General features: G+C 45.0%; 1 protein-coding gene across 5 annotated transcripts in view; it reads left to right on the top strand.

Moving 5' to 3' along the window:
* Positions 1-15371, top strand: part of Ppp2r5c (protein phosphatase 2 regulatory subunit B'gamma) — a 129264-nt gene that overhangs the window by 11694 nt on the left and 102199 nt on the right. For all 5 annotated transcript variants that reach the window (XM_055592720.1, XM_055592722.1, XM_055592721.1 and 2 more), the window contains exon 3: positions 6887-7058. In XM_055592720.1, the coding sequence (XP_055448695.1) occupies positions 6887-7058 (172 nt within the window). The remainder of the gene's footprint in view (positions 1-6886; positions 7059-15371) is intronic.

Genomic DNA, 15371 nt, shown 5'->3' with positions numbered 1-15371 from the left:
ATGGACAAGCAGTCCCAGGCAGTTCCCAGGGTCCAGAGTGAGGAGGGAGAGATGGACAAGCAGTCCCGGGCAGTTCCCAAGGTCCAGTATTCGGAAGGCATCGGTTAGGGTGTGAGATTGGAAGACACGACATTTTCCAGGGAGCAGAGCATGGCATGCAGACACAGCACCTGTTCAGGAACCTTTGAGGATCCAAGAGGAGCCCAGCATGCCTGAGGTAAGGGTTGTGTGTTAGGACTAAGTTCAGAGAGGGACATGAAGGTTGTTATCCTCCGGTATCGTCTAAAAGTGCTGGCGTTAAACCAGAGAGATTTTGAAAATTTCTGTTTTGAATTATTTCCATATATACTGCAGTGAAGGGGAAAGTTTGATGGCTTCCTGAGTCCTGTCACCTGGTTTTAACATCACCAGAGTGAGGACGTCATCAGCAGCTGCCAGATTGCTCATCTAGCGCCCTCCTTGCTCTTCTCAGATGGTTCTGAAGCGAGTCGGAACCAAATGTGTGTTTGCACTAACATGCAATAATGAGAACATACTAACGAACGGGGTTCACCCCTTACTCCCAGTGTGTGCGTACAGTGACTGCAGTGGTCACCTCCAGCTTCTTTCCTTCCACGTCTGCTAATCACTATTCTGTTTTCAGGTCGACTTTGTTTTTAACTCCCATAAGCATGCAGGGCTTATCCGTGTCTGGCTTCTTTCACGTAGTGTACTGTCCGCCAGGTCCCTCCTTGTTGCCATAAATGGCAGGATTTTATTCTCATTTATGGCTGAATAATATTCCATTGTGCATCTGTTCAGCTGTTGCAGGGCACCTAGGCAGACTCCATGTCATGCTGTTGACAGTGCTGCAGGAAGCCTGAGGGTGCAGGCGCCCGTGCTGGCTGGTTTGCTGTCGTGCAGATAATAGGGCTAGAACTGAGACACCAAGTCATACGGCAGAGTGCACAGCCTCCGCAGCCTCACTAGTTGAGCTGTGTGTACATATATGTGTATATTCATGTATGTGTGTGCACGCATACATGCATGTGTATATCTGTGTGCACGTGTGTATGCATGTGTGTTTGTGCGTGTGTCTGTGTGTGCACATGTATCTGTATACATGTATATATAAATATGTATATCTTGCGTATACATGTGTATATGTATGTGTACGTGTGTATGTGCATATACATGTATATATTTGTGTATACATGTGTATATTTGTGAATACATTGTATATTCATGTGTGTATACATGTATGTATGCATATATGTGTGTATGTGTTCACAATTCTGAGGCCTGTAGTTCACAATTCAGCAGCCTGTAGTTTTGATCAACATGTCTTTAGTTATTAATGATGCCAGGTGTCTGTCTGCACATAGTTGTTGGCTATTTGTATGTCTTTTGAGATGAGACTGTTCAGACTGCTTGCCTGTTCTTAGTTGTACTGCGTGCTTTTGGTTTTTTATTTCGTATGCATTCTGGGATTAACCTTCTGTCAGATGACTAGCTGGCAGATATTTCTTCTCTTTTTATGGGCTGTTTCTTTACTCTGTTGATTGTTTCCCTCCCTACTGTGTAGAGACTTTATTTGATGTAATCCTATTTGCCAGTTTTTGTGTGTTTCCTGCACTTGAAGACTCTTAGGCAGAAGCAGATTTCTGTCAGTACCCCTGAAAATGAGCCGGGGACACTCACCCAGGTATCAGCTTCAGTTGAGGTGCAGATAAGCTTGTGGCTGTACTTGGTATTTGCTGTACCCTACCGTCGCCTAGGCTTGTGGGTTCCTTTTCTCTTTCCCCTTACAATTTAGCTGTTAATAAAATCAAATTAGTCCCATATTTTTGAAAGATTTGATTTTTCAACCAAAGGTGATTTTACCTGGCACCCCACCATGGGACATTCAGTAATGCTGGTGACATTCTTGTCACCACCTAAGACTGGGCTGCTCACTTCAAGTGGGCAGAACCCACATGCTGTAAGCTTTCCACGGTGCACAGCACAGCCCCAGCCATGAAGTGTGTTTTCCTGTGTCCTGTGCTGCACTGGCAACCCTCTGTGTCCCCACCTCACTGCTGTAGTCTACACAGTACATCCTGCAAGGATGGAGGATCAAGGCAGTAGGCAGTGTTGGCATCACCCAGAAGTAGGCAATCTGTGGCAAAGTATGGCTAAAGCCTGGCTGTGCTAGTGCTCCAGGATGTCAAATTCACCTACACTCTGAACATGTCACTTACGGGCCCCACCAGGAAAGGCCATATCTGTAAAGTAACTTATTGCCTGATTTAAATGTTGTCTCGGAGGCTTACTGCTTCCCTGTGCTAACCTAAGCCTAGTCCTGGAAGCTTCTAGCCTCCGCACAATCTAATTTAGGCCTAGAATGCTTTCAGACTCTGTAACTTACTGTTGAATAAGATCAACAATTCTTGTTCTTTCTGAACTCTGGCTGGCTGGTTTAACTCAGGTGTTCTGGCTAAACCTCCTCTCCAAGTTGACTGATTCAATCTGGCTTCTGTCAGCTTCTCACTAAATTACTCTCCTTGGCCTCAAACTAACTGTTCTAATCTTCTAGCTCCTTCTCATTCTCTGGCTCGTTCTGAGTCTGGCTTATTCTCTCTTCAACCTGTCTCTATAAAACTCTCTCAGTAAAAACTGCCTCTGAATTCCATGAACTCAGCTGCTATGAACTCTATTCTATTGCACTCCTCTCAACTGATTCACTCAACCAAACTGTCTGAACAGAACTGACTAGGACTCAGAAATCTGCATGCCCCTGTCCCCTGAGTGCTGGGATTAAAAGCATGTAGCACCTGGACTTAAGCTTTTCTTTCCCTGAAACTTGATCTGTACCAAGTTGGCCTTGAACTCAGAGATCTTCGTCTCTTGGGATTAAAGGATTGTCTGTATCCCAGCCAGAGTAGTCATGTAGCTACATTAAAATTCCTCTTCAGGGCAGGCTTTGGTGTCACATACCTTTAATCCCAGCACACGAGAGGCAGGAGAATCTCTGTGAGTTCAAGGTCAGTCTGGACTACAGAGTGAGTTTCAGGACAGTCATGGCTAAAACAGAGAAACCCTGTCTCCAAAAACAAAACAAGCAAACAAACAAAAAATTCCTCTACACATGTCTTTGTCATTCTCAGTGCCCGCAGAGGGACTGTTAGAGAATGTGCAGGAAAAGAATGGAGTATCTGGGTGGGCTACAGGGAAGATCCTTTTTGGGCAGCTCTTGTTCCAGGACTGACTGAGCAAGGTGGCATGGCCATTATGGAGGAGCACTTTTCCAGAGCTGCTCCATTTCTCTTCAAGAAAGGTTCTTCGCTTTTGCCTTTCTTGTGTAGACCCTTTTGACCTCCCCATCTCCTTAGACCTTAACTCTTGCTTCCTCTTGCATATGACTCTTGGCAGACCTTAAACTGTTTACCCACATACTCATAATCTGCTTAGCATCCAGGCCTCAGCCCATCCTGTCCCCCTTCTGCAGATCCAGGTCTCGGCCCAGCTCAGCTATTCTCTCAGCTGTGGCTTCCTTCCTATGGGCCTTGTCCTGCCAGCACCAGACACAGCCAGTCTTTCCATGCAAGAAGCAGCTGCTCCTGCCTCCTGCACTTTCTCCTTATTCTCCAGATATCTCCATGAGGCTGCTGATGCTCCTAGTCCCCTGCCTCATCTTAGCTCTAGTCAGCTTCTCCCATGCTGCTCAGGGGGACTAGCCTCACCCCGCCATGATGCTGTGCTGCAGCTGTCCATCTGTCCTGGAAGACCCCTGTGAGGCCACACTCCCCTCCCAGTCTTACACTTGGTTTTGTAATGTGCACAGTTTGTCTCCCTGCTGGGCGTGCAGCAGCCTCGGAGCCATTTCTGATGTCTTTCTACCTGTTGTTCGTCAAGGTCTTTGTGTGTGAGGTCCTGGATTGGGCACTGTAGACAGGGGAAGTGGAGGCCATAACATGGGAACTTGGTGTGTAGAGCAAGGAGCACTCTCTGGGAGCATCCTTGAGGACTTGCACTAAATCCTAGGGTTTTTTAATTTTATCATTATTTTAAAGTTACATGTATGGATGTGCGCATGCATGCACGTGCGCTTGTGCGTGTGTAAATGGAGGTGCTCTTGGAGGCCAAAGGCATTGGATCGCCAGAAGCTGGAATTCCAGGCTGTGTGAGCTGCTTAATGTGGGTTCTAGGAACTGAACCATGTCCCTTAGCTGTGGAGCCGCCTCTCCAGCTTTTGTAGGAGCATGGAAGGAAAGCCACGCAGATAGGTTTTGACTTGGGGTAGGGGCTCCGTGGAAAAGGAGTTAGAGATGGAGCTTTGTGTTTAAACTTTGTACTGTATTCATTTATTTGTGTGTATGTGTGTGCATACATGTTCACGGATGTTATAGCACATATGTGGAGTTCAGAGGACAACTTTTGGAGTCCTCTCCTTCCACCATTTGGGTGCGGAGGATTAAACTCCAGTTGTCAAGCTCGGGGACGAGCGCTTCTACCCCTGACCCACCTCTCCCACCTGTACGTGGCCTTTGCATGTGTTTGTGCGGATTGTAGGAATGAGAGGCCCTTTGCTGGCTGCTGGTCACAGTGGCGAGTGCCAGGCAGCTACTTACAAAGGAGAATGTTCACTTCGCCCACGAAGTTCTGCGGAGGGCAGGGCGGCAGGTGGCAGCGGCAAGACTGTGCGCAACTACACAGGACTTCCTATTGGGCTCCAGCTTTAAAGGTCCACGTCACTTCTGTACCAGCACCCTAGGGATCAAGACCAAACCATAACAGACGTCAGGAAAAGACATTCTGAGCTCAGAGCCACAGACTGTGGGAAGGGCACCAGGACCCCACCCTCAGGCTGCTGCTCTAGGCAGTCTCAGTCTGGAACAAGCTATCCAAGTATTCTTGGGCTGCTAAAACAGGCCTCTGCTGCTTAGCAAACATGCCTTCAAGGACGACAACAGATAAGTCTGGAACTTGTGTTGGTGTGGCTAGCCTCCATGGCCCTGTGTGGTGAGGGGAGGGCTTAGGCATTTCTTATCTTCAGGGTGGAGCTTGCTGTCCTTCAGGGTGTGTGCGTGGAGGGAGGATATGCACATGTGTGCAAACATACTTGTCTGTGCATGTGGATGTATGGAGGCCAGAGGTTGACGATGTGTGTCTTCCTCTATTACTTTCCACCTTGGTTTTTTGTGGCGGGGTCTCTCACTGAACCAATAGCTCATTGTTTCTGATAGGGTAGCTGACCAGTGAGCTCCAGGGATCCCGCTGTGCCTATCTCCACCCCTGCCCCCCACCAGAAGTGGAGGTACAGGTTCCACACACAGCTTTTACATGGGTTCTGGGGAATCTGAACTGATGTCTTCAGGCTCAGGCAGAAGATAGTTTACCCAATGAGCCAGTGGTTCTCAGCCTGTGGGTGGCAACCCCTTTGGTGGTTGAATGACCCTAAGACCATCGGAAAACAGATATTTATATTACAATTCATAGCAATAGCAGACTGCTATGAAGTAGCAAGGAAAATAATTTTATGGTTGGTGTCACCACCACATGAGGACCTGTATTAAAGGGTAACGGCATTAGGAAGGTTGAGAACCACTGCAGTGAGCCATGTCTTCAGCCCCAGTGATGTTCATTTGAAAGTAAATCTGTTCAGAGACAAGGTCCACTGTTTGGAACAGACAGGGTGCGGCAAGCATGCTGTTGTCTGTCTTGCCTTCACTGTTGTAGACACTGGCTGTCATTTCTGGAGAGCAGTAGCAGGAAACCACAGTGTGTCATGTCAGCTCTACACAGAGAGCTCCCCAGCAGGCCCAGAGTCCACATGAGCTCCACAGAAGCCCGCAGGTGAGGATCCATTGAGCCTGTGTGGATGACAAGGGACAGGTGGCTCTGCTGTGTGTTCCCTCGGTCTTCTCTACTCTAGGAATATCTCACTGGCCATGCTGTAGCTGTCTGCAAGGCGGTTGGTCCTGATGACTCCTTTTAGTGGGAGCCCAAAATGGATGTAGAGGAAGTCGGGATGATCGTTCCTAGGCTCTGCGAAGGCATGTGTATGTGGCTGCAGGGTAGTAAGCCTGTGAGAGCTCTGTCACAGGAGGTGTACAGCTCTCTTCTCCCCTGTTGCCTCTCTCTGTTCAGAGGTTGTAGGAGCAGATGTTCCCACATCTTACAGGTCTGGAGGGCAAACATCAGGATCAGTGCCCAGGAAAAGGCATGGCAGTGTCTTTGCTCATAGCCCCTCCTCTGTACAAGCCACAGTGAGCTTCATATCTGTCTGGCTTTAGACTTCAGCTTCCATTGTCTCATTGCTTCCCCCTTGTACCATCCCACCTCCCTCTTGAGGAGCTTTCTGCTGACATTGGCTATCTTGACCATCAAGGATGCTTCTCTCTGAGACCTTGACTTAGTAACATCTGCAGAATTCATTTGCCAAGCAAGGTGTCATAGTCACGTGTCCCAGGGATTAAGATGTGACCATTTTTGTGGCAGTCACTACCTAGCCTACCACATTATGGCAACATTTTAGAAGTCAACCCAGCAGATGGCTTACAGTTGCAATCTCAGCACTTGAGGCTGAGGCAGAAGGATCACCACTAGTTGGAGATCAGCCTTTGTTATGCAGTGTGTTCAAGTCCAGGCTGAGCTGTGGAGTAAGACTGTGCCTAAACAAACCACAACAAAAGAAATCAAAGGTCCTCAGGGGGCATAGGTAGTCAGGTGCCTGTGACTCTCGAAGTCTAGGACTGCTGAGGAAGGGACGGAAGCCTCGACCCTCAGCAGCTCCAGTAAAAGGGGTGAGAACAACTCTGCCCCAAAGCAAAACAATCTGTGTTGCCTTCATTTCAGTTGTGCTGCATTGATGGTCATTAAATAATCCATTTTACATTTTCTTTCTTTTTTTATTTTTTGCAAACAGATAGCCAGCAAGAGAAACAGCCTTGTGGCTGTCCAGTCTTCGACCTCCGCTAAAATCAAAGTGCCAGTCCCTCAGCCTGTCGTCGTCCCTGTGAAGAAGGATAAACGGCAGAATTCTTCACGCTTTAATGCCAGCAATAACAGAGAACTGCAGAAACTCCCGTCTCTGAAAGGTAATGCTCACATGTCTTTACAGAGTGGAAAGCTTGTCACTGTAGAACTGCTGTTTCAGAGCCTTGCTGGCTATGCGCTCATCAGGTTTTTTTTTTTTTTTTTCCTGGTTCACTCTTTGGTTAGATTGAATGCCATGTACTTTACTGCACTAATATTTTTAATTCCAGAGCTTTGGGGGATGAAAGTATAATAGCTAACATGTCACAAAGTACACTACACTAAGATGATAAGGAAAACTTAAAATCTTACCAGCTGTAGGTGAGCAGCTGTTTTTCTTCCACATGGTTCCTGGCTTGTCTCAGAACATTAGAAGGGGTCACTGCAGGTAATCATGGAAGGCCAGGTGGAGCTTGCTCCTCCTAGCCATGGAGAACCAGCTCAGTACCTTCCACACCCTTCCCTGCCACCAGGATCCCTTACCTGTGACCAGCCAGGGCATAGGACTCTTCACGTGGAACTTCCAATGTCACAGCCACCTTTTTCTATCAGAAAAAGTTTTTCTTAATGTCTTAAGTTTTTCTTCCAGAGAGCTCAGTGTTGAGATACTTGACAAGGAAATCTTTGGGTCAAGGACCATAGTCAGATGTGAACCTCTGGTGCGCTTTACATATTCTGAGGTCTAAAACCAGAACAGGAAGCAGCAGAACTCATGTAGGTGTGGCTGGGAGAGGGGAGGGTGAAGGCTTTCTTTCCCTTCTTCTGCTAGCAGGTAGATGGACCACCTCTGGAAGTAGGGAGTATTCTAGCTAAGGGTCATAGCACCAAGCAAAGGTGAATCCCCACTCTTGAGGACTCCACATCTGGGTGCTGAGACAATGAGAAAATGTATGTGACCCCTTCTTATATTACCCCAGGAGGCCAAATCAGAGAGGTATGGTGCTTGATCTGAGAAGGGCTCAGAATACCAGTGGAGCCTTCCTTCCCATGTCCCAGCTGGTGCCAGGTGCATGTCATAAAGACATGTTAGGTTGTGCCCTGCCCACTTTGCACAGGTCAAAGTCCACCCAGGAACGGCGTAGCATGGGCTAGAGTGTGATGTCCATCTTGGAAGCCTTACCTGTTTCAAGGAATCTGTGTGCAAGGCTCCTCTTGGCCACTGTGCTGCCTCTGCCTGCTGTTCTCCACCTTTTCTCCTTCCACCAGTTCTTTTTCCATGGCATTCTCTTACCAGATCCAGGACGTGTACAAGCACTTGGTCTTTCCCAAAGAGTCCTGGCTTTCTGTATAGTTCTCTCCTACCGTCACCTTATGACAAGGCTTGATATGTCTAGATTTCAGAATCCTCAAACATGGGTGACCTCTGTGCCCATGAAGCAGGCTCAGCTGGAGCAAGCATCTTGTCATAATCTGTGTCTTCCTCTCATAGCGGCTCCATGAAGTATCACTCTGTAGTAGTCGCGTGGGGCTTCTGAGTGGCTCTCTTCCTCTCTTCCATCTCTGCCGTAGACAGGTCCCCCTCTTTTGACTGTTTGTGTTCAGTATCCCTTAATCTCTACTTTATGCTAATTATCCTATTTTTAACCCTTTTTCTTATTAAGTCAAATACTGAATTCTCAGTTTTAGTTTAATAACAATATAAAGCCATGTGCTCTTCTGAGAATAACTTCAGCTCTACCCTTAGGTTTCTAACTTCAGTTTAGATATTTTTCCTTTTTTTAAAATTGTATTGAGACACAATCCACATACCCTGAGATCATCTACCATTAGTGGAAGTTTAATTCTTTAATAAATGTATATAGGTGAACAACCATCTCATGCTCAAGTTTTAAAATGTTTCCACTGTCTTCCAGTTACTTTGTGTCCAGTTACTATAAAATCCTTTTCTCCCTTTTATCTATTGCTAACTGCTGATCTGCATTCTCTGTATATTTGACACTGTGTATGATCTTTCCTTTTTGTAACCTCCTCTCATTTTATGTGCTGTGTACCACCTGTATGTAGTTCCGGATGAGGCCAGAAGAGGGAATCAGATTCCCTGGGACTACACTTAGAGGTGGGTAGGAGTCTGACTCAGGACCTTTACAGGAGCAGCCGAGTGCTCTTTCCCACTAAGCCATCTCTCCAGCCCCATGTGGATTTTTTTTAAGTGATTGATCCTTTTATTTGCCAGTTTCTAAAGCAATAAGTCAGCCTCAGCTCCTCTGAAGGGTCAAGAATATTTTGGTTTGTTCACTTGCTTTGTTTTGTTTTTAATTGACACATAATAATTATAATATTTATTGAGTATGGTGTCTGTGGATTGATTTGCAGGTTTTTGATTCAGTCTCATTAGTCTGTGGGTCAGTTTTACACCAGGACTGTGCTACAGTCTTCAAATATAGTCTATATTTGAAGTCAGGTTCTTTGATTCTTCTGGATTTGTTATTTTTGCTCACAGTACCCAGGGTGAGTCTTAGAGCACATTTCATTGGTGGAGTCTCGTCTAGAACACAGAAGGTACTCCAGTTGATCCTCAGCACCTCGAGGATACCCTGTGGTTTTGGACAGGTTTTGGGCAGGTTTTGGGCTTGTTTTTCTATTTCTAGTCTGTCATTTAGTATTTTGGTAGGAACTATATTGAATTAGTCAGGGTACTTAGGTAGTTTGGGTGTTTGTGTAATGTCTGTGGACCTGGGATCATGGTCTTCCATCTTGGGTATCCCCTTCAGCTTGTTTCATCAGTGCTTTGTAATTTTTCTTGCAGAGTTCTGTCATTTCCCTACCTCAGTGTCCCCCAAGTACATATTGTTTATATGTTTCAGATGGGGTTGTTTTCTTTATTTTTCTGCAAATTTGTTGTCAATACATAGAAATGATCCTAGATGTTTTGTTTGATTACTTGCTTTTGTTTTTGAGGTAGGTTCAATGTGTTTCCCAAGTTTGAACTTGATACCTCCCAGGAAGCTGGGTCTACATGTACATGCCATCATGCCCAGCTCATGCTGACTTCCCTTTTTCTTTTGACTGGACCATGATTGAACCAAGGACTTTACGCATCATAGGAAAGTGCTCTGCCATTGGGCTACCCAGCCTCTTTTTACTTCATTATTTTGCAACACGAACTCACTAATTTGGCCGCGCTGTGCTTACTCTTACTGCAGACAGGCCTGGAACTTGTTAGCAACTTACTGTAGCCTCCTACATAGCTGGGATTATGGTTTACAGTGCCAGGCCTAACTTACACTTATTTTTTAAGTGTTGATTTTGTGCTTGGCAACATTACTAAATTCTTATATATCAATTTTTTTCTTTTACTGGTTTTGGAACCTTTAAGCTTTCCTTTATAGGAACTGGAAAGATGGCTCAGTGGTTGAGAGAGAGCACTGACTGCTTGCTCTTCCAGAGGACCAGCTTCAGAGGACCCTACCTCACACATGGCACTACACACCAGTTTCAGGGGATCTGTCTTGGTCATTGATCTGTGGCTGTGGAGACGCCATGACCCCGGCAGCTTGTAGAAAATCGTACAATACACACACACCTAAATTTTTAAAATTTAATTTAAAAAAGTGAGTCAAGCAGGGCAGTGGTGGTACACGCCTTTAATCCCAGCATGCAGGAGGCAGAGGTGAATCTCTGTGAGTTTAAGGCCAGCCTGGACTACAGATCAAGTTCCATGACAGCCAGGGCTACACAGAGAAACCCTGTCTCGGAGGGAAAAAAAGAAAGTTAGAGCTTTCTGTATAATAAGATCACATTATCTCTCACATCTTCCAGATTGGTTGTCCTTTGTTTCTTTCTCTTGTTTAATCGTTCTGTCTACTTCTGTCTAGGACCTCTATTACTGTATTAAATAAAAGTGCAAAAGCATAGCTGCATGTGGTGATGCATGCCTTTAACCTCAGCGTTTGGGAGGCAGAAGCAGGTGGATCTTTGTCAGTTCAAAGGCAGCCTGGTCTGCAAATCCTGAATCCAGGACAGCCAAGGCTCTGCTACACAGAGAAACCCTGTCTTGACAAACAAAACAAACAAACAGACTGCAAAAGTGGACATCATTGTCTTGCTCCATGTATTAGGGGAAATGCTTTCAACTTTTTCCCATTCAGTGTATGTAGCCTTTGTTGTGACCTCTGTCTCTTCTGTGCTTGTGTGCTGAGTGTCTATTTCTCTGATGCACTAATTAAATTACATAATTAAAAGTATGTAGACCAGGCTGGCCTCACAGGGACCCACCTGCCTCTGACTCCTGAGGGCTGGGATTACTATCACAGAAAGCCGTGTGTTCTTCCTGTATCTGATACTGAGATGATCATGCATCTTTTCTATCCATCGTTCTGCTAATATGCTATGTTTACAGGTCTGTATACCATTCAAATCATTCTTGTCTCTCTGTTGTTATATCTCATACATTTTGGCATGTTGTGTTTCCATTTTTTTTTGTTTGTAAGATTTATTTTTTATGAATGCTCTATCTGTATGTACACCTGCATGTGAGAAGAGGGCATCAGATCCCATTATAAATGGTTGTGAACTACCATGTTGCTGGGAATTAAACTTGGAACCCTGGAAAAGAAGCCAGTTCTCTTAACCACTAAGCCATCTCTTTAACTTCCTCCATTTTCATTATTTAGTGTATTTATTGTTATTTTATGTGTATGAATGTTTACCTGCATGCATCTAAGTATATCACATGCGTGCATTGCCTGGAGAGGCCAGAGGAGGATGTTGGATCCCCTGGAACTGGTGTTACAGGTGGGTTTGAGCTACATGTGGGTGCTGGGAACCAAACCGGGGTCTTCTGTAAGAGCAACAAGTGTTCTTAACCACCAATCCCTCTCACCAGCCACCTGTTTGTTTTGTTTTTGTTTTTGTTTTAAGAAAATTGTTTATAGATTATTTTGTTCTTTTGTTCATGGATGGAATTGGGTTGTTAAAAGTCCTGCAGTGTTGTATTATGAGAGACCCTGCCAGCTTCTGTATGCTTTATGCAGTGTGCTGTAGAACACACAGTTGTTAGGCACTCTTCCTGAAGTGATCGCCCACCATTACATAATGAAGTCTTACGAGTCTTTTTCGACTTTTCCTTACCTCCTTTCTATCCCAGCTGATATAAGTATAGCAACTTCAGCTGATTTGGGGTTCTTTTTGTGTGGATATGTTTTTTTGATCCTTGAGCTTTGAGTCAATTAGCTTTCAACTGTGCAAGTGAGTTTTTTGTTAGTATTATGTGGATGGTTCTTGTTTTTTCAAACTACTCTCCATAATTGTGGAATTTAGTCTGTTTTCCTTCAAGATTATTGTTAGGTAGGAATAGTCTTATCATTCTGTTAATCAGCTAGTTGTATAGCATTGTTTTTAATCTTGTACTTTTTATGTTTTGGTATTTTTCTTTTTAGTACATCTACTTTAATAGCTGCTCTACTAGTGAATTTTACTAGACATTTTTGTCTCAATAGTGGCTGTCTCTGTGTTTCTAAATGTCGTTCCTTAAACAAGTCTTAAGAGAGTAGTCCAATGGTAACAAATTCCCTCATTTTTAATTTCTTCTCTTGGAGACTTCAGTTCTTTATTCTGAAGAATTGCTCTGCGGGGTGAGGTGAAAACACGGCATCCCAATCCCCTGTGGGAATGTAAAGTGATGTGTCCTTTCTGGAAAGTCTCTAGCAGTTTCTAAAGCTAAACAGAAGCTGAACATATAAAGAGCAATTCCACTCTATCTACACAAAAGAAATTAAAATATATGTTCGTGCAAAGACATGAATGATGGTCACAGAAACATTATTCATGACAGCTAAAAAGCAACTCAAGCTGTCTTTTAGCTGCTAAATGGAAAAAGAAAATATGGTATAATACATATAAAAGAGTACTACCCATCATTAACAAGAAACAGACCACTCAGTACAGATGAACTTCAGAGACATTGCATCTGAGACCCAGCAAAGCCATCATTTTCTTTTGAGACAGGTCTCTCTACATAGTCCTGCTGGCATGGTTTTGCTTATGTGGACCAGGCTGACCTCAAATTCACAGAAAGCCTCCAGCTTCTGCCGCCCCACTGCCCAGAGTAAAGGCGTACACCACCAAGCCCAGCCACGCCCAGACACTCTAGATGTCTGTCAACTTTATTATTGAAATGTAGGTTTTTTTGTGTTTGGATATGAGTCTTTTATCATAAAATAGCCATCACTATTATAAAAACTAAACACACAATGCACTCCTAATTCTCTCTGTTCTCGTTAGCAGGCACAGAATTGTCCTGTTTGTTTGTGATAAAAGTTTCTGAATACTTGTTCCGTGTTGTCTCTTTGAGACTCTCCAGGCTTGTCTCTTTCTGCAGCTCCTCGGTTGACCTTATAAGTTCATTTTTTTCCCATTTCTGGAAGCTGTAGTTGTTTACTTTTATTTTTATGTTTTAATTTGTCTAGTGGGCTGGGGAGAGCTTGGTAAGAGTGCATGACAAGTGTGAGGACTCAAGGGCAGATCTCCAGCGCTGCGCACACTGCCGGGTGCGGCTGTGCCTGCCTGTAAGACCATCCTCCAGGGCCAGGCTTAGGCGTGGTTAGGGATGTGACAGAACCTCCGGGCTGCTGGCTACCTGCCGAGGTGAAAAGCACCAAGTTCTAGGTTTAAAGAGAGACCTTGTATTGAGGGAATAAATCAGAAAGCAATATAGTAGTACACCTGATAGGCATAGTCCGCACACGCAAGCACACACGCACATGCTAACTCCACACATGTTCACACATACACACTTTACCCCGGGTACATATATTTATACACTGGCACAGTGTGTGCACAAGTGTATATGTATAGGTTTTCTCTGCTGAGCCAGTTTAAGTCAGATTAAAACATAACGGCAAGTTTATTGGGTGCAGCTCTCCGGCGGGTTCACTGATCCCAAGGAATAAGGCCAGGAGAGTCACCGCTGGGGGAGAGACAGGAGAGGGAAGAGAAAAAGAGAAAGAGCATGCGCACACAGGGAAGAGAGAAAATGCAGAGAGACGGGGAGGGAACCAAAGTGTCTGGATTATATAGCGAAGCCCCACACCTGGGCTGTGAAGTTCAAGGCAGAGAGCAGGGTATGCCAGCATGCCCTGTAATAGGTAGGGGCCAAGGGAGCACTGGGAGAGCCAGGAGGCCAGTCCAATGTGGTATGTTAAATAGGCACCTCAGCGGCTTGCCGCAGGCCTGAAACCCAACACACATATTGCACAGACACACACATCCAAAAGAAGTGTCTCACAATTCTAAAATATTTTGCTATCCTCTTGCATGTACCGTCAAACTTGTCATTTCTTTAAACAGAGCCAACACCTGTGTTTTCCAGCCTTTGTCAGGAGAGACTAATACTGGCAGTTGTGACATCTTGCTCAGAACGTCTTATTTCTGTATGCCTCGTTATTTTTTATGATGTGCTAATCACCATACTCAAATATTTTAAATAAATTGAAGCCTAGGATGAAAGCCCTTCAGCATGGGTTTATTTTTCTTTAACCAGAACCCTTTTGCCAAATACTTGGAGTGTGGGAGTTCCTTAAACCGTGACAGCTGACTAGTGAAGAGCTGAGCCAGCTGCTGCCCCTCTCAGTGCCCCCTCACCCCTGTAGTTGCCCTAAGTGGAGCCCTTCTGGCCGGAGTACATCCAAGGCGATGCCGCGTGGCTCGGGAAGCTGCACTGGTGGCCTAGCAGAAGGGAGGGCTGCAGAAGGCATTAGGAAAGTTCGTCAGGTACACTGTGGCGTCGTGCCCGTGAATCTCACTTGAGCCAGCCAAACAGGAATGCTTCATGGCCTTGCTGGTTCCCAGCGCCAGTAGAGGTGCGAGCTACAGACATTCTTTTTCTTGCCAACTGGTACGTGAAAACTGGGATAAGCATTCTGTCTCCGGGTTACTAATTTTCCTTGAACCTTTTTTTGAGTGGCTATTTTATTATCTTTGATTTCAGTTTTCTTTCTAATGTTAAAATGCATTATTTTTAACCCTTTGTTTGCCTTTATTTTATTTTTTTTTTGTTTAGTGTATTTTTTTATGGGTATAAATGATTTGCCTAAATGTATATATGTGCACCATGTCTGTGACGGCTGTGGAGTGTTGTAGAGGTTTTAGTTTATGAAATGAAACATGTTTTTATTCAAATTCCAAGTTGGGGATTTTTAATTTGTCCACACCTATTAAGTGTCTCCTGCAGAGCATGGTCTTTGCCAGCTGGAATTAGTTGAATTCTGAGGACTTTGAGGGGTATAAATATGACAGCCCAGAGGAAGAAGGCGTGGCTGCTTGGGTGAGGACTGTTTGCTGCTGGTTGGTCCTGCTGCTGCATTTGCTGTTTGCTGGTTATCTGGACTTCTGGATTTCCTGATGACTGACATTGGTGTTGCCCCCAAAAGAATCCT

The sequence above is a fragment of the Psammomys obesus genome, unplaced genomic scaffold (assembly GCF_907164565.1).
Source record: "Psammomys obesus unplaced genomic scaffold, mPsaObe1.curated_primary_1811, whole genome shotgun sequence".
Lineage (NCBI taxonomy): Eukaryota > Metazoa > Chordata > Mammalia > Rodentia > Muridae > Psammomys > Psammomys obesus.
This window is presented reverse-complemented; position numbering and strand designations above follow the sequence as displayed.